The sequence below is a fragment of the Urocitellus parryii genome, chromosome 1 (assembly GCF_045843805.1).
Source record: "Urocitellus parryii isolate mUroPar1 chromosome 1, mUroPar1.hap1, whole genome shotgun sequence".
Classification (NCBI taxonomy): Eukaryota; Metazoa; Chordata; class Mammalia; order Rodentia; family Sciuridae; genus Urocitellus; species Urocitellus parryii.
In genome coordinates, this window is record NC_135531.1 from 223244092 (window position 1) to 223264388 (window position 20297).

The 20297-nt window shown below is 31.9% G+C and overlaps 1 protein-coding gene across 6 annotated transcripts in view; it reads left to right on the forward strand.

Annotated features, from left to right (window-relative positions):
• Ubr3 (ubiquitin protein ligase E3 component n-recognin 3) overlaps positions 1 to 20297 on the forward strand; it is a 222444-nt gene that overhangs the window by 147848 nt on the left and 54299 nt on the right. For 4 of the 6 annotated variants that reach the window (XM_077802756.1, XM_077802761.1, XM_077802757.1 and 1 more), the window contains 3 exons: positions 62 to 274; positions 1638 to 1774; positions 7835 to 7920. In XM_077802756.1, coding sequence (XP_077658882.1) covers positions 62 to 274; positions 1638 to 1774; positions 7835 to 7920 — 436 coding nt within the window. The remainder of the gene's footprint in view (positions 1 to 61; positions 275 to 1637; positions 1775 to 7834; positions 7921 to 20297) is intronic. The other 2 variants (XM_077802758.1, XM_077802763.1) reach the window with 1 other exon arrangement.

Sequence of the window (20297 nt, forward strand, 5' to 3'; positions counted from 1 at the left end):
ACAGTTTTTATTTTCTGTACATGTGTGCATTATATATCTATGTGTTTGTTTCATCTTTTAGAATGACCAGGTTCTTCAGGGTTTCTCAGTGGACAAAGGAGAATTCACGTGTCCCCTCTGTAGGCAGTTTGCTAACAGTGTTCTTCCTTGTTATCCTGGAAGCAATGTGGAAAATAACCTTTGGCAACGTCCTAGCAACAAAAGCATGCAAGATCTCATAAAGGAAGTGGAGGAACTGCAGGGACGGCCAGGAGCTTTCCCAGTAAGCATCAGTGTAAGGCAGAAATATCCTGGTTAACTTGGCTCTGATATTCAGCTTTATTTTCTTTCCTTTTAAAATTTACTTTGTACTTGTATACATTTAGAAGAAATTGCTTTTAGAGGTTTTTCTCTTCTGTTTGAGCTTGCTGAAAAACAAAAATGAAAATAATTGAAGAAATTATCAATGAAGGCTAGACTTTTCCCTATCCTATAGCATTATAACTTTAATATACATCTTCCAGGTCATGATTTCCATTAGGTATAGATACGGTTAAGCCCTTTTAAAATGTCGAAATATTTAAAAACAAAGCAAAACAAATTATAGAGACACATGTTGCTTAGCAATGGGGACATTATGAAAATTGTCAATTGGTAATTTTGTCATTGTGTGAACATTGTAAGTGTACTTACATAAATTAATATGGTTATATAATCACTAAGCAATATAATTTTAAGGGACCACTATTGTACACATGGCTAATCATTGATTGAAACATCATTATATGGCACATGATGTTTAGATACATTGTAATATAATCATAAAAATATGCTCATTAGATGTATTAAGATTAAGGAGATATATCTACCCATACACTCACACATTTATGCATTTACTCTGTGTGTGTGTGTGTGTGTGTGTGTGTGTGTTAGAGAAAATGTTGTGTGACCATAAGTCAGTCTACTTAACTGTGGGATTCTGTGTAATTGAACCCATCTTGTCCCTCATCTAGTAGGATTCATTTGGTTTAAATTCTTAAAGCATTTCACCTTCATTATAGATTTATGATGTGGTTTCTGAGAGAAATGACATCTGTGCCTGCTTTATGTAATAAATTTATGAAAACTGTGGATAGTTATTGACTTTTGAAACAGAAATTCATATATTAAACCTACTCAGAAGGATTTATCTCCTGGCAATTTGCATTCACAACACAAATTTTAGAATCTGTGATTATTTTTCTTTTGCAAATCCAAAGTTTTATATGTTTAAAGTATGCTTAAAGAGACATTGATGTTATTCTTTGAAAAATAAACTTAAATGCAAGTCAGGTTTTCTGAAAACATGGAAATTTTATTCCAAAATAGTATTTTAATGATACCCACTTATTGGCTTAGAATATAATTTGTGTGGATAATTCATATTTGGATTATAATATTATTGATAACAATGTAGAATCAAAAGATTATAAGATAATCTATTTCTGATTGTTTTTATCTTTATACTTTAAATATATTTATAGTGGATAGATAATGTTAAATCTATTTTGCTTTTTAACTTTGATTTCCTTGTATGTTCATTTGATAAATATTCTAGTTTTAGGCTGTTATCTAAAAAAATGAATCTAAACTTTATATATATGTTTGCATTTATGTAGTCAGAAACCAACTTAAGTAAAGAAATGGAATCTGTAATGAAAGATATAAAAAATACTACTCAGAAGAAATATCGAGACTATAGCAAGACCCCAGGCTCACCAGACAATGATTTTCTCTTTATGTACTCAGTTGCTAGGTAGGTATATGTAGTATTAACTTTTTTATTTTCTTATTCACTGTATTTAGTTGTTCGTTTTATCACTCAGTGAATCTTTGTTTTATTTCCACTTAAATATATTTAAGAAAAGGATGTATGTTTTTAATATTGGTTAAAATTATGGCTAATTTTAGAACCTCCTAGGAAGACTAGAGTTGTATACTTCTCTGTCTTTCCTAAAGAGTTTTTAATCTGAATGGAATGTTGGGTGTTATGCAGCATTATAGTATATGTAGAGAAAAGTATATTATTAATGTTTTGAGACAGATAAGTCCTGTAAAAAAAAGTGGTAGTACTGAGACTAGAACATTGTAATATGATAAATATTTTTAATTTATGGAAGAAAAAGAATAGTAAGAAACAAAAGAACTTTATTTGCATAAGTTTAGTGAAAAATCTAGCAATGTCCTGAAAGATGACTGATAGTTTAGCAAACCTGATAAGGAAGAAGAAGGAAGACATCAGGCATGTTCCAAGCCTTTATCCGCAGTAAGTAGGAGCTCAAGAAAGCAGTTAGAAATATGCTTTTCTTATCTTTTTGAGAAGATTGATTAGTCTAATTGACTGAGTAGGTGCTTAGCACCCTAAGAAATAGATCTACACAGGAATTTTAGATAGTTTAGTTGAGCAAAAATGAAGAACAATAAAAGAAGTGAGAGGAGAAGTAGACAAAGTTAGGGACTTGTAAGCACATTCTTGTAGATCCTTGAATATCTCTGGAAGCATACTTCATGTTTTGTCCAAGTAGTATTATACTAGGTAAGATTTAGGAGATCATGTGACTTGAAGGCATGTAGCAGGTTAGTGGCAGAGTAGGACTAAAACTCTGATCTCTTGAGTCAAATGTAGTGTTTTTTCAATTACTCTTCTCTTTTTCCCTTTCTTATGCATGCAGTACATCATGGCCATTTTCTCTGATTTACTCTCAGAGCAGAGGATAACAAAAGAGTAAATGAACCATATGTAGCCTTTAGAACCCAGGGAAAATGGAACTAAGAAAAATTGCAGCAAGCAAGTTTGAGCTCAAGATAAGGAACATTAATTAGACTTGGTCTGAGAATGCAAATGCTGGACAGGGATTGATGTAAAAGGATATAATGAATTAGAAAGTAATTTTCTAGTCTGCATATTCCTGGACAGTTGTTATTTATGCAGCATGCTTTGGGGGAAAGTATAATAGTTAAATGTTTTCTTTCCAGAATTACCAGTTATTGCATACTTGCAATAAAATATTTGAACTCTAAACTAAATATTATTTAGTTTAATTAGTTATTATTTAACTTCATTAAGGTTCCAGAATTATATAAAGCTTATGTATAATATTATAATTCTAGTATTAGAGAAGATTGGGTTGAATGAAGGTAGACCACTCTTATGCTTTATATATTTATATATAATATACACCTCTGTGTATATACACACATACATTATTTCATTCATATATTTATGTACTTATACCTTTCATTTTGTTAGAGTTGACCTTATAAGAAAACTCTGTTGAATAAGAATGATCTATATATGCAGTTTTCTTATAGTATGATAAATAATTTGATTTAGACGTAATTTAGTTGAAATTTTAGATCATTGTTTCTTGCTTTAAATAAATAAATAATATATGGAATAAAGCTTGCAATGATAATATGAAACTGTTTGAATCAACACATTTTAGTTTTTCTGATTTACAGAGAAGCAGGGATAATTGTCACATGCTTTACTAAGTATATAGGTAAACAAACAGAAAATGTTATTCCCCCATCATTCTCCGATTCCTAATGAAGCAGCAAGACAATAATTCTGAAAGTGAAAATATATAATACGATTATCCTTTGGTTGGAATTACCCAAGACATTGCATAGTGAGGTTGCAATGTCCTAAATTTTACTTAGTTATTACAAAGAAAACAAACAAAAAACAAATTGACTCAAGATTAACAAAACATGAATTGAAGGAAAAAAGTATGTTGTAACCTGTGTGAACAGGATGTAATTTTCTCAAGATAGAATACTAGGTCTTTATAATTATCTTATGTCTAACATATAACTCACTCTATAAATATTTATTCCTAAAAGGTGAGCATTAAAATATTTAGTAGCATTTAAATATTTCAGTAAAATATTTAGTAATAAATTTAAGTTGTTTAACTTTTAAATTAAAGTAACAATTCATATATATATATATATATGTATACACACATACACACACACATATATAATTTTAGTTGCAGTCAGATACAATACCTTTATTTTATTTATTTATTTTTAATGTGGTGCTGAGGGCTGAACCTAGTGCCTTGCATGTGCTAGGTGAGCATTCGACTGCTGAGCCACAACCCCAGTCCCTCTTTTTTCTTTTCTTTTCTTTTTTTTTAATGCTTTATTTTTCTTTTCTTTTTTATGTTTTTGGTGGTGGTGTTGGGAATTGAACCCAGGGCCTTGTGCACGCTAAGCAAGTGCTTTACCACTGAGCTACATCCCCATCCCTAAATGTAACAATCCATTAGAATTTGCAGGTTTATTTGTATTTGGCATTGGTAATTTTAATGGAATACAATCTTAGTTTCTCAGAGGTGAGTTTCTCTCAGTTGAATAAGTAATTTTGTTTGCTCTTCAGCAACTTAAATTTTGATGTTTAAAACCAATATTTTTGGTAACTAGCCTGGAAAATTTTTTTTTTTAATAATTGAGTTATATTTTTGAAAATTAGTACATGGTTGTTTTTTGTTTTATTTGCATAGTGAAACTTTGGAGGATTTTCTGAAGGCAATGAAGAAGAGATTGCTAGAATATCTTTTAATTTAAAAATTAATCAAGATTACTTTATTCAAGTTTTAATGTATTTCCAAAATTTCCATTCTGTTGCAAATTTTAATCATTCAGATGGATTATTTTAATACCAACTCATAATTTCATTATTGAAACAATGAGTGACATGAATTTTAAGAATTGATTTTTCCAAGGATTTTTTGATCCAAGTTCTATAGGGACTAGAGATATTAATGAGTAACTCTTGGCCTGTATATTGTGAGAAAAAAATAGAAATGCAAAGATGAAACATGAGTATCTGAAATGTGTTGGACAGACATCTTTAAATCACAAATGGGTAAAGTATTCAAATATTTTTTAAATCCTTTTAAATATGACTTTTTTCCTCCTGAAATACTTTTTTTTGGCAGTGGTGGTTATTGCTGGTTTTAAGGAATATAAAAATCAGCAAGAGAAAGATAATTAACTGCAAGGAGTAATAAAAATCTTCTAATTGGTTACATACCAAAACAAAGAAGTTCTTAATCCCCCAAATATTTTTAAGCACTTTGCTACACACCATTGGGGGTTTAGAAGCTGTATATGAAGTGGTCCTTGTTCAGGAATTTGCAGTTTATATAGAGAGACAAAACTGATAAATAACATTCTATATAAAGCAGAGTATACTTTTTTTTAAAGTCATATAGAGAAATGCTGTAGAATTTCAAAAGGAAAGATAAGCAAACTGAAATTCAAAGTACATGGAAGTGCTTCTTTCCTGTCTCAGAAAGGCTTCCTGGAATAGCTAGAACTTGAGTCACAACTTTTACATAATGTAGGCTGGGGTGTGGATGAAGGTTTCTGTTCCCCACCACACACCCAGAAAAATTGACTTTCTTATTCAATCAGTAAAGTGATAGATTCAGGCCTCGAATCCAGATCTTTTTTCTGGGCCTTTCGCCCTTTCCACCAGACCAATGTGAGTTTGAGCATCTGTGTACATTATTTATTTATTTTCAAATTTTATAAAATAACAGCTAGTGCTGAAGGCTGGTAGAGAGGTGAAAGACGGTGGTCCTGCAAAAAGAAGCAGAGTACAGTTAGAGGGGTTTTATGTGGATATATGGTATATGTAGGTTGTTACTATGATGGGCTTTTAGCAGTCTTTCTTATCATTCTTCCAAATGCAGAGATTTTTCTCTTATTTTTTTCTCGAAAACTAATTTGAATATATTTGAGTTAGAAAATATACAAAATAGAATTGACTTCTTCAAGAACAAAAGGGACATAAACCTCCCACTTTCAACATATCTTTATTTGTGCATCATCCATTCAGAAACGAGAAACAGATTGTTGTGACTTTCAACCAGAGGAGTGATAGACAAGGGACACATGATTCCATTTGTGTGTTTTTCACTCTAGCAAGTCTTAAAGGGATGATTTTTATATAAATGAAGTAAGGAAAAGTTGACAGGGCTTCTGAAATCAATTTTTAAAATCCCAGATATTATTACATATTAACCCTTGGCTGGGTACTTTTTGTTTTTTAACATGAAAGAAATGTTGTACAGGAGTTCTTCCAACCAAAATTTATTTCAGTAAATTAGATTTAGTAGTTTTATTTCAAGTATCCTTTAAAATGAAATTTCTAGTAACATGTTTATCATCCTTTAAAGTATCATATATGGTGATTGAATAAAAAGAATTGTTTTTATATTTATATATTAGTAAGTATTTTTGCAAATATGCTGAAAAAAATTGACATTCTGGTTCTGACATTCATTTGTGAGAATTATTGTTCATGTTTTTGGTTAGCATTTTTAAAAATACTATCTAGGAAATCAGTTTTTATAAGAGAATATAGCCATTAATTTTTTTCTACAGATTAGGCAACAGAAGATTTGTGAAAACAAAATGTATTGATCTCATTTATATTCCCTTGATGAAGGAACACATGCTGGTCTCCGCTCGCTTTCTGTCCACTAATATGAAATCCTTGTCCCTGCTTCCTTGCTGGTAGGTTTTTAGAAGTTCAGTGAGCAATGCAAATCGCCTGAAGGGTGGAAAATTCCCTTGTCACACAGATGCCCTTATCAGCAGCAACCAGATGGAGCTGTGAGCAGGAACATTATCAGTCTTAAATTGCTTTCCCCCCACCCTGAGTAGAAGGATTAAAGCATTCCTTTAGAAATGGGTGGCAGATGTACATATTTAGGAATATTAATATTTTTAACAATTTGCATTTATAAGTAAATCTGTGAAAATACCATTTCAAAACATTGTGTTCAAAATTGTAACCAAATCCAGTTGAAAATATTTTGTTTTAAATAAAACAGGATATAATCTTTCTTGAATTCACTTGCAAAAAATAAGCTTGAAACTTGTCCCTCATCCCCATTTTAAGATGGGAAAATATCTTACTGCTAGAGTCAAATACATATCTTGGATATAAAGTAGTTAATTCAGTTTTAGTCATAGAAAAAAAGGTATATTTAAGTTTATAAATATTATTGAAATAAAACTCCATTTAATTTATAATCTAGAATTTTATTTGTTGTTTTGGCTTTTTTTTTACTGTTGAGTAAATCTTTAGATTCTATGCAGTTTAATTTTCAAAATGTCAGTTTACTAATTACTACTCTGTAAGTTAATAATTGCTGAGTAGCTTTTAATTTCAGATCTTTATATGAATTAATACTGATGTTTAACAATGTTTATAGTTACACAGTATATTTTAATTACTATATTTGTAGAAGTCCATAAAAGAGACTGCTATTAATTATGTTTTTATTCATAGCCATTTAGATATCAATGATTTTGTTTCTTGATATTGATTTCCAGATACCATCTAAGCTTCATGAGTGATAATCATTTCTCTAGCACAAAAATTGGTATACCTTGTGTTTTATGTGACAATAACTACCCACCTAGTGGCTGACCGTTGGAGTACAAATTCTTTCATCAGATTCATATTGTAGGTTTATGAAATATGTTGCAGGTTGTCCCCCCACCTTTAGTCCTAGTTTTTAGTATTTGCTAACATGTGGGACTTTGCAACAATGACATGGTAATGTGTACAATTTTTTCGCAGGTGTAAATATGAACATATAAGTAAGGATGTATAAGTTGTTTCCTTTTTAGTTCTGAATGTCAGATAAAATATAATTATTACTGATACTGCAGATAATAAAGTTGAAGAACTTTATTATTTAGGTTTATTCAGACATGTCAATAAAGCAAATTAAAAAGGATCTCTTCAGCCTAGTCATGGAAATATATTTTAATGCTTTACTTATAGAACCAATTTGGAACTTGAATTGATTCATCGAGGAGGCAATTTATGTTCAGGTGGTGCAAGCACAGCTGGCAAGAGGTCTTGTTTAAGTAAGTATTAAACAATGTTAAATTTTAAAAAATTTCTGTTTATATCATTTTTATAAGCACATTATTAGTCAAAGTGGTCTTTGGTGTATTTTCTATTTCTGTTTATGATAGATATGATCAATTTTGTTAATAATATAGTTATAAATAGTTAATCTTGAGGAGAGGAGGAAAAGGGAAATACCGAGTATTATTTGAAATACTGGGAAATGATATTGGCCAAATTACATCTTTATATCATGTGCATGTACAAATATGTAACAGTGAATCCCACCATTATGTATAATTCTAATGTACAAATAAAAATATGGACAAATTATGCCTCAGAGGCATAAAAATTGCATTAAAATAATTAATCCTGTACTTAGAAGAATCAAAAATATTTGGCTCTTTCTGTACTAAGATTGTACAGTTTATAAATACCATATTAAGTGATCATATTTACATTGGTTCAAAATTTTTAAAATGTATTATTCTCAGGTATAAAACATTATCCTCAAACTTAAATTCTTTTAAAAAAATTTTACATTGACTTGATTTAAGAAGATATTTTTATAAAGAGGATTTATGTTGCCTATAGATTCTTATTATATTGTTATTCCTTATAATGAAGACGCTTGTTATATTTTGATGTATATATTAAAATATATCAAAATTGTGGATATAAAATATACCAGAATTTTAGATTTTTGCTTTTAATTATGTGTATATTTTATGTTATAAAACAAGAATGATTCTTCATTATTGTTTGTGAAAGTATATTTGAGAGAAAGTTAGTTTGTAACATAGTGGATTTTTCATGAGCATGTTTTCTTATGCTTATTAGTATGCTTTACTCATTGTTTAGAGAATTAATGTGAATATTGGGAGTAATTTTTTTTAATGTCACAATGTAGCTAATTATTGACTCCAAATTACTGGAGTTGAAATATTGCCTAGCATGATGAGTATAGGAAATTAAACTGTTTAAAATATGTAATGAAGTTTGAAAAATGAATATATTTTCTCAAATACTAAAATAATAATTATTAATATTATCAGTTCATACTGGCTTTTAACAACATATACATGTTATTTAACAACAACAACAACAAAAAAGTCTATGTAATTTTGGACCAATTTTAAAGCAAAGAATTGACCAAAAGTAACTGAAAATTTCTAACATAAAGATATAGACATGAGGGGCTGGGGTTGTGGCTTAGTAGTAGAGCTTTTGCCTAGCATGTATGAGGCACTGGGTTTGATCTTCAGCACCACATAAAAATAAATAAAATAAAATAAAATAAAATGCAGTGGTTTAAAAAAATATAGAGACATGAAATTTTCACCAAGTTAATCTTAAAATTTTTATTGTTATAGGTTTTGATATTTCATTTTGGATTAGCACTGATTCCTTGAACTTAAACTTTTGGAAGTTATTTTTTAAATGAGTATTTAGTATATATTGACCCCTTGATGTATGTACCTATATCCTAATTATACTCTGCACTTTTGTAATAGGTCTTAAAGGGGAAATTGTTGCTATAAAGCGGTTTTAGATCTGTTTGAATTGGTAGGTACTGTCAATTCAATTAAATAAATGAATTTTTCATGTTAATTTATTCTTAATTGATGTTTGATATTGGATGATAATGTTCTAGAAATTGTTGTTAGAAAGTAGTTAGTAAAAAGATTTCAATATTTTAAAATTTCAATGCTTAAAAAATATTGATTTCATTTCATTTTTTCCCTCTGAAGTTTTTTATTTATTCAGAGACTTGTAAATGATGCATTTTTCCAGAATTTTGAAAACAGTAATAAAATTTCAGTAGTATTCACTTCAGTGACTAGACTCAATTTTAGTTTAAAGAATAAATTGATAGTAACAAACTTTTGTTTCTTTGTTTTCCCCTTTAGTGAATAAGAGATTGTAATGTGCCAGTACAGAAAAGGTCATGATTTAGTTCATCTTAAATATAAGTTAATATTGCTTTTAGTTTTCATATCATTTATTATTCAGTTACTTATTATGTTATTTATGCTAATATTTATGAAAGCTTTTCTTCTAAGGCTTTTCTGTAACATATTTTATATTATATAAACCTCTCTATTTTGTAAATATGTAAACTCAGTGTATTTGTTATTTACTCAAATCTAATTAAAATGTAGTTTAAATTGAGCATGAGGACTTAAATTGATGTTAGGAGGATCTTAGAGTATAAGTTCCCCCTGCCCCAATCTTCCAGTGGAATTTTAGTAATATTGTTAAGCAAGAATTCTGTCCTTTTCCTAGGGAATTCTCATTTGTCAGTATTTTCCTTTTCCTATTCATGGCTCTTCACTATATTTTAAGTATCTCATTTTTAAAGTGTATTTTTTTTCCATAATATCTTTTCATAGAGTAAGAGCTTTGTTAATTAAGCAAGTGATAAAAAGAACTTTTGTTTTTATCATTCTAAAAACACTACAATATGTAAAAATAAAGTAGTAATACTGTTAGAATATTGTTCCATCACAACTTCTTGGTGAAACTGAAGATTTTCTAGACTGGAATAACTTTTAATAAATTTTGTCTGGAAAGGATTGAGCAATGCATGATAAGAAATTATGGAGATACATACGTGTATGCACACTCGAGGACACCCCCCCCCCAAACACAGTATTGGGGGGGCATTAGGAGCTTAGAAAAGATTGATATTTTTACAGTAATTAAACCAGAAAATATTACTTGTTTCATTTATACTGAAGAATCAAAAGTAAAACAAAGCCATTCAACACATACATCTTTAAACAAACTTTTAAATAGTTGAGGTAAAGTTACCAGTGTTTGGGAAATTTTTCACAATTAAAAAAATTAGCAAAATTAGTTTACATGGTAGCATACTATGGTATTTTAATAATACCTTACTTGAAGTTTTAGAGTTTATAAAGTGCTTTCACATAAATTATTAATCTTTAGAATGACAATGTGAAATAGGTGTTATCTCTTTTTCATAGAAAAGGAATCTGAAGTTCAGAGTGATTGCCTTGCCAAGTCTCACACAGCTGGAAAATGTCAGAGCTTGCACTTGAACCCAGCTCTTCTGACTCTAAATTCAGTTATGTAAGACATATTCCCTACTCTTAAGCGTTCCAAAGGGTATAGAACCTGTAAGACCTTTTATCCATGGGCTTAGTCAAAGACATTCTACTGCACACTGCTGCTTTGGGATCTTTCTTGACTCTGTGGTGCTAACCCTTTTGCCGTCTATTTTCTTTTGCTAGCCTTTCACTGAGAATCCTAGTTTTGTTTTGGCCAACCCTTCAGACATTTTCTCAAGTCCTAAGTCCTCTGGACAGCAATTAGTTCTCTTTTATTTCTCACTAGTTTGCTTACTGGTTCCCTCGAATCTTGCTGCAAGCCAGCTGTGTCAGCTTCCATATGGCACTGCTTCTAATTCCTGGGTCAGAGCTCTAGTCCTCCTTATTCACCAGGGAATGTCAGGCATTTAGAACCTTACATCCAGTGGATTGGATTGGTCCTAGAGCATTTGTTATAAGATAGAAAGTGTTAAGTTCTAATGATGCTATGGATAAAGTTCTAGGATATTTAAAAGATTTAGGATTATATCTAGCTGATGGAGTCAGTGAAGCTTTGGTAGGTGTGTTATTTTAACAAGATTTTGAAAAATAAATGAGATTTAGGGTTTCTGTTAACAAGTTGCCATATATAGTGATAAGTACTATCAACTTGGCTATCAACAGATGTAGGACCAAACAGCTGTAAATATTGAAAACATAGCTTTTTATTTAAAAAAAAATGTTTTTGCTGGGTACAGTGGCACATGCCTGCAATCCCAGTAGCTCAGGAGGCTGGGGCAGGAGGATTGTAAGTTCAAAGCCAGTCTCAGCAACTTAACAAGACACTGTCTGAAAATAAAACATGAGAAGGGCGGGGGATGTGGTTCAGTGGTAAAGTTGGATCACACACACACACACACACACACACACACACACACACACACACAATGTTTCATTGTGTTTATTTCTTCTTTCAAGTTATTTGAAAGTAGATATGAAATGCCATAGATTCTAGTGAAGTTCACAGGCTTTCAGCAACTTTTTTGCCATGATATTTTTAGTGTATTTCTCAAGAAGAAATTGTTGAAACCATCAACAGGTATCATTTGATAAATTATTAACTTGGGAACATAATATAAAAAATATTTTGTTAGAACGACATTTTTCCATATGTTTAGGTATGCGGCTTTCTGCCCATTACTATAGTTTACCTATAGTCACAAAGTTCACATCTCAAATGCATTCATTTATTTTATATAGAGATTAGAAACTAAACTTGAAGGCTGGAGATATAGATCACTGGTAGAGCTTTTACTTAGTATTCTCAAGGCCCTGGGTTCAACCCCAGCACTGCAAAAATACAACTGGCAAAAGCCAAACAATAGAAACAAAACAAAATAAAAACAGGAAAATCCTTTAACCTTAGAGAGGCTAAAGTAAACTCTTGTTTTGACACTTTCATTTGGGAAGTTCTGATTTACTTCATTTTGATGTAATTTATGATCTTATCAAGAAAGACCTTATCAAAATGGTTTAGGGCAAGTCATTTAACCTTATTATATCCAAACAGGATTATTTTAAGAATTCAAGTATTATAGATTCAAAATTTTGACATTAGTATTTTTACTACTGCAACACTGTCATCATTAAATTGGTGTGTGATAAGGAGACAGAGCAAAAATAACAGTAATTTTTAGCTCACTTTTCATATTAGTTCATTCAGACTGCATAGTGAAATAGGCTGGGAGGCTTATACATAACAGATTTACTTTTCACAGTTCTAGAGGGAGGTCCAAGATCAAAGTTCTAGTAGCTTCAGTGTCCAGTAAGAGCCTGCTTTCTTATAGACAGACATCCTCTTACTGTAACCTCACAAGGGAATGTAAGAGGATCCCCTTTGAGCCTTTTGTAAGGGCACTAATCCCTTTCATGACCTAATGACCTCAGTACCATCCATGACCTTTGGGGTTAGAATTTTAATGTATGAATTGGGGGCAGAGTTATAAACATGCAGTCCTATGTAATTTTTTAAAAAAATGTTTTAAGGCACGTAACAGTCTATTGACCAGTTAAGAGGTAGGTTAGGAGGACAGGCTTGGATTTATTTCCATTAAATAGTTTATCTATTGTGAATAAAATATTTTGTTAATTTTGGGAGGTTGGGAGGTAAAAGGGGAGTAAGAATACAGCATGAAAATTTGAATTATATGGGTGGTTTTAACTATTCTTTTGAATCTTTCTGAAGGTTCTGTGATTTGTGGCCCAGGTAGCCAAAGCTTTGCACATTATAATTTGAGCATTCCAGGAACTGAGTACTACAACTAATAACTTCTGCAATCAAGACACAGGAATCCTCACATCTTACTTGGCTTAGGCCAGGGCAGCTCCTTTCTTCTGTAGTGTGATTGGACGTTTCCCACCCAGTTTTCAGTGAACTGCTTAAATAAGACACAGATTCATGGAGTGTGTTTTTTCCCATAAGGAGAAAATTAGGAGTTCTAAGAACTGATCTTTGTCATACCCTTCCTAGTACTGTGGAAGCAGTACTGTGCCCCTCTTACCCAATATCATGTTGTAAAGGTGAGAAGGGAGGCTATTAGATGGAGTACAGTTTGCTGAAGCTAATATTAATACATGTAATCCTTGAAGCAACCACAGAAGGATAGCATAATTTGTCTGGAAGTGGAGGTATAGGAAATCCAGGAGACAGGAGAGGAACACAGTATGGGAAGTAGGAAAGTACTAAACATACCCTTTCCTTCAGTATATCCCCTCTTCCACTTGGAGGGAAAATACCTCTCTAAAGCAAGCAAAACTTCCCTGTCCTACCCACAAACTCATGTGTCCCCTTATTGACTAGAGGCCACATAGAATACAGTGCTGGAAAGAACAGTGAGTTGGAGTTAGAAGACCTGGATTCTAGTCCTGTTTGTTATCTGTTGACTTTAGGAAAGTCACAGAACTCCATTTCTTATTGTGGGAGTGGTGATGATGAAACCTGTGCTGATCTTCTGATATACATCTATCATGGTTAAATAAAGATCAAATGATACTGGATAAAGGAACTAAAGTATTTTTATATAATCTCTTATTTTGTTACATATGATAATTATTAAACTTTCCCTTTAACCCTTTAAAATTCTACTATAATTGCCACTTTTCTCCCTGTCCTGCCTTGCCTGGAATGCTTAGGAGTGGCATAGGGAAAGGTGAGTTAACTCCTATCACCCCAGAACATTAGCCTCCTATCTCTTCTTTCTTTTTAGAGCTGTTCCCAGGCCTCATTTGAGGAGCTTACTCCTGTCTTTCCATGGCAGATGTCTCAGGGATGTATGGAGAAACCAGGGGAAACTGGCTATGTTGTGAGAGGTGTATATGTATACCTATTACATTCATCCTGTGTTAATTGGGTCAGAGCTGTTTCTTCATTTTGATTATTCAGTTACAGACAAATGGAGCTCCCTACCCCCTATCGTATTTCAAAGAGTCATTTGGCTAGTTGAGATTTTTTTTTTCATTAACAATTATTTAATCGGTGATGACTAGTGATGACTAGATTGGTAAAACTGCAATCTTGTTTTAAAATTATTTTTAGTTGTAGTTGTCAATACCTTTATTTAATTTATTTATTTTTATGTGGTGCTGAGGATCGAACCCGGTGCCTTGCATATGCTAGGCAAGCACTCTACCACTGAGCCACAACCCCAGCCCCAAAACTGAAATCTTGAATGATCTGGAAAGAGAGACCCAGTTAAGTTTATCTTAGGTACATTTCAACAGTGGTATAATTTAAGATAGAACCAATTTATATACGTCTTCTCTTTAATATATATTTATGTCTTAATGGCTAGTGTGAGTTATACTAAGAAATAATCTACTAGTTTTAGATTTCTTGCATGTTTAATAACTGACACAGAATTTCCAACTTGGTACTAAACTCAGTGAACATCTGTTTCAAAAGCATTTTGAAAGATTTTGACATACAACAATTCGAAAGAGTATAGGTTTATTAAGTGGGTATCCCTGAGGTCATAAAAATTGGCATAATAGTGTTTTGTATATCTACATGCATGTATGATATTCATAGTTTTACATGTAAAACTCTTAAGTATGCAATGAATTTACAGTTACTTTTTTTTTTTTTTTTTTGTGGTGCTGGGGATCGAACCCAGGACTTTGTGCATGCAAGGCAAGCACTCTACCAATTGAGCTATATCCCCAGCCCTGCAGTTGTTTTATTTTACAGATTTTTTTTGTAAGAAAATCTTTCCTTGATGTTGATAAAGTTAGGAAGTATAATTAAATTTTATTTTTTAATTCTAGTTAAGAGTACGTAAAATTAAATCTCAAGTTTTCTTAAGGACAAATTGGTCTTTCAGTGTTGTTTTCTCAGTTTCAGTAATGATGTGTCTGTCTTGTGATTAGCACATTCTAATACCTTAGATTTGTCAGGTAGTAAAGAATTTGATTATCAGACATTACTGAAAGTGGAATTCTTTGTCTCAGGTAAGTTGTTGCTGCAGCCAGCGTGGGGAAGATGATAGGAACTAATAGGTCAAACACTGTTTTTGTGGTTAGAGTTTAGAGATCAGTCTCTTTGGGGGCAGTGAAATTAGAGCTGATTAACTGGCCTACTTCTTGGTTACTGAACCCGTATGCCATTACGACAGAAAGGGAAGAATATAAAGGCAAAACCACCATGAATTTTATACTTATATTGATTTTTAGAAGAATATACATTTATTCATAAAATATTTAATCTAATTTGTAAAAATCCTATTATATGTCAAGCACTGTGCTGCCTTGGAGATACAAATGTGAAAGACACAATTGTCCTCCTCAGGAAGCTCTTTCCTGAGAGAATAGGAGAGAAAAATTTGAGAAATAATTACAAGGTTGTTTAAGAAATGCTAAAATAGAGTTAGCTCAAGTTGCAGAGAGTACCTAAAACAAAGGATGATCAGACTCTTCTGAGGTATCAGAAAAGAAGAGCAAAGGGGCACATGAACTGGATCTTGAAAGATGAATTGAGTTTGCCTACAGGACAAGAAGATGCTATTTTAGGCTGAGAGAGCAGCTTACAATACAGAACAAGACACCATGACACAATGGGAAATACTTAAAAAAGGGAAAGGGAGGAAGGAATGTTAAAAAATAAGACTAAAAAAGAAGAGAGAGGCTAGCTCCTGAAGGGGTTTATATACCTATTCCTTCAGTAGTTCACCAATAAAATGTGAAATCTTGACAATAGACTAACTGTTTAGAGGGATTGGGAAGAGTGAAACAAAGGGTGTTTTATTTAGTAAACTCTCTATTATGAAAACCAGGGGAGTAATGATGTAGTGATGGAGTGGAGCAGAAAAGTGTGAATCATAGGAGGAAGAACTAATAGGATTGACAATCAGTTGGAAATGGATATGGGAGATGACTTTAAGTTTTTCCTTGGATGTTTGAATGAAAGTGGTGTCATTCACTCAAATAGGGATTATAAAAGTAACAAAAATTGGAGCTGGGTTGAGCTATATAATCAAGTTAGTTTTTAATGTTTTGATTTTGAGGAACCTGTTGAACATCTGAAATTCTAGAGAGATTTGTGAATATAAACTTAAAGGGAGCTACAGAAGACATGGGCTTGGGTGAAGTATGATTCTTTTCCTTTCTTATGGAGAATGTTACCTTTAGGGTTTTAGTAGGGGAAGAAGAACATGTTAACTGAGAAGGAACTGGAGAAGAACCAGGGAAGAGGGCTACCAAAATTTTAGAGGAGAAGAAAGTTAAGAATATGTGTTAATACTTATTGGTACAGTGGTAGATTTATACAGAAACCTTATGTTTCTAATGTGTCATAATCTGTAATTTTAGTAGTAAAAGTTTTTAAATTTGTTTTGTATTTAGAATTTATTTTTAGAAAGCCATGTATATGCATTTGTTTAAGCATATGCGTACTACAGACATATACATTGCTATAATTACTGTTACCATATAACAGCCCAGAAGGGTGATAGTCTATTCATTCTACAGTTAATAAAACTAAATTTAGGTAATGTGTTTAAGGACATATGACTTCCTGGCTCCTACTAGGCAGTGATGTCTATATACATATATTGAAATGGCAATAAATCTTTAACTTAACTTAATAATATTTCTCACTTCCAAACCCTTTTGTAAATGTAAATAAAACTTAACAATTTTAAAGTGTATCATACCATAAAAGGAGTTAATTATCTATTCATTTGTTATTATTTTCAAAATTCTAATATAATCTTTATAGATATAGTTATTTTTTAACTTTTTAAATTAAATGCATGTACATCTCATGTTTAATATTTTTTTTTTTTTAGTTTTGCCTTTTAAGTCATTTAAATCATAGGTTATCCTCCTCCTATGTCTTCAGTATTTGTCTGGCATTAGAGGTATAGTCACTTCTAAATGAATAATAAAGTTTATTCTTTCTTGATAAGACTAAAATTTGAAAAGAGTACATTGGATAAATATAGTGAAATATATTAATGGTTATTTGGTCAATTCTCTGCTTCCTACAGAAATTATCTGTAATTCTCAGGTTGTTTTAGAAAGATAGATGTACTTCATTAGGTGTGTTATTCTTCAGTTCTAGTTACAGCCAGTACTAAAAACTCTCATGATAAAATGTAGCTTCAGAACATGACCCAAGGTTATAATTGTAGTGTTTACAGAAATGGAAAGGAAGCTTGTGTATATGTGTGTGCGCTTTTTAAACTTTGCTTTTAATCGTAAAAATCCCTCGGAAAGCTGGGTATGGTGGTGCATGCCTGTAATCCCAGTGGCTTGGGAAGCTGAGGCAGAAGGATCACAAGTTCAAAGCCAGCCTCAGCAATTTAGCAAGGCACTAATTAACTCAGTGAGACCCTGTCCCTAAATAAAATATAAAAAAGTCTGGGAATATGGCTCAGTGGTTTAAATTAGTCTCTGGGTTCTCTAGTACTTTATGGGGGAAAAAATCAAACTTCTAGGAAAAGTGAGATGGTATAAATAATTAGAAAGAAGCAAATCTTGAATTATGTTCTCTGATTTTCCACTAATTATTAGGGTGACCTGGCAAGGTAACTTTTTGTAACTTCTGTAAAATGCAGAAATATTAGAAGATGAAAAAGTTTCCTTCTGATATTGAATTCTTTAATTATGGTAGGGATTAGGAAAATAGGCTGGTTGCAGCATTATTTCTGTGCTGGCCATGGTTTCAATGTAATGTGGTTATTAGAACCTTCATCTTGAAAAGAGATAATTAAAAGAGCTCTTTGGCTGGGCATGGTGTTGCACACCTGTAATTCCAGTGACTGGGGAGGCCGAGGCAGGAGGATTCCAAGTTCAAGGCTAATGTGGATAACTGGAAAGACCCTTAGTGAGATCCTGTCTCAAAATAAAAAATTAGTTGAGTATGGTGGTGCATGACTGTAACCCCAGTGGCTGGGGAGGCTGAGACAGGACGATCATAAGTTCAAAGCCAGCCTCAGCAAAAGCGAGGTGCTAAGCAACTCAGCGAGATCCTGTCTCTAAATAAAATACATAATAGGGCTGGGGATGTGACTTAGTGGTAAAGTGCCCCTGGGCTCAATACCTGATAGGTGTATGTGTATATATACACACACAGATAGAAAGCTCTTTGACCCAGTTAACACCTATATAAAAGAAATTTGCAAAACTCCCCATACTGCAACTTGAGATAATATTTTTTTCTGCCAGAAGAAGTTAGTCTTTTAAACACTTTTAGGTTTTAGTCTTTAAAATGATTTCTTAAAATTACAGATAAAACCCTTATAATAATTGAATTGAAATGAAAGTTAATAATGTATCTCTTATCATGTTACTCCTCTGCTAAAAGTTCTGTTGTTCTCAGTGTCATCCATGGAAACAGGAGGCTGTGGTGGAAAAACTGGAAAGCAGGGAAACTTACTTGTTTTAAAAATGGGATGATAATAATGTTACCCACTTAGTAGAATTTTTGTGAACATTAATTGAAGTGATGTAAAGTTACTATGAAAATAGTGCTTGGCATGTAATAAGTAAGTAACTCAGCTAGTGTTAAAATTAATAGAATGAAGAAATTTTAACAGAAAATTAGACTTTACATTGACATAATTAGTAGAGGAAACTGAATAAGAAAAATTGATTTTTTTCTTTTGGTATAGAGAGATTAGATCGAAATTTGACAGAAATATTTTTCTCTTTTCTGCTGCACAGAGTAGAACATGTATTTTGCTTATATTCTAGCTCATGTCTTCATAGCTTCACTAAACTACTATACACACTACCATCAACACCATGCCAGAGTTATATTAATGGATCTTTGATAAATTAATCATAAAATATAGTTGATTTCTAAGTCTGTTGCTCAGAGAAAATGAAAGTCTGATGTAGGAAATCAGTGACAATAGGTTTATGTTATTCAGGTAAATTTTTTACCCTGTTTTAAGATTTAATTTTATTCATGTATCTAAAATTATTATCTGACTCTTCAGATTTTGACTTTGGATTCACAAATATTTTTCAGTATTTGTAGCAGAACCTTTTAATCCAGTGCTTGTCACATAACAAAAAGGGACATCTGATGCAAAAGCAAAACTTAGGATGTTTTCAATGAATAATTTAAAATTTTTAGACAAATATTTTAAATGTCATGAGCAGAATTTTGTTGAAAGCTAAGATTAGTAGATTATTTTTAATTCAGGTAGAAGAAATTAAAATAGCTGGAATAGTATTCCTATATAATACAATTATTTCAGTGATTGTTTCTTCATGTTGAACCAAAAGATGATGAATTCACTCTTCAGTCTAAACAAGATTTAGGGAATAATAATAATCATCATCATCATCATCATCATCATCATCATCATTATCATCATCATCTTTAGGGAAAGAAGAACTTCATCTAACAGTGAACTGTAAGGATATTACTCCATACTACCCAGGATTGGGAGCTGAAGTTAGTAGTAAGTTTTCGTTAGGAGGCAACCATAATAGAGTACAAATTAGCAAGGCTGAAGCATAAAGTCAAGGCAAAGTATGGGATAAAGGGGGAAAAATTCCCAAGTTCAGATTGGCCATAAGGACAGTCTAGAGTCTAGTAGAAGTCATTTGGATATGTATTTTGGGGTTTACCTTAAAAGAGAATGTGAAGGGTTGGATGATGTAGGTCAGTGGCAGAATGCTCACCTAGCACATTCAAGGGACTGGGTTCAAGCCTGAGCACTGCTAAATAAATAAGTAAATAATAGAGAATATAAAGTAATTGGGACTTGAACTTGATGAGCTATAATGATCAGGGTAGGATTCAGATTTCTTTATGAAATAATTAAAACTTT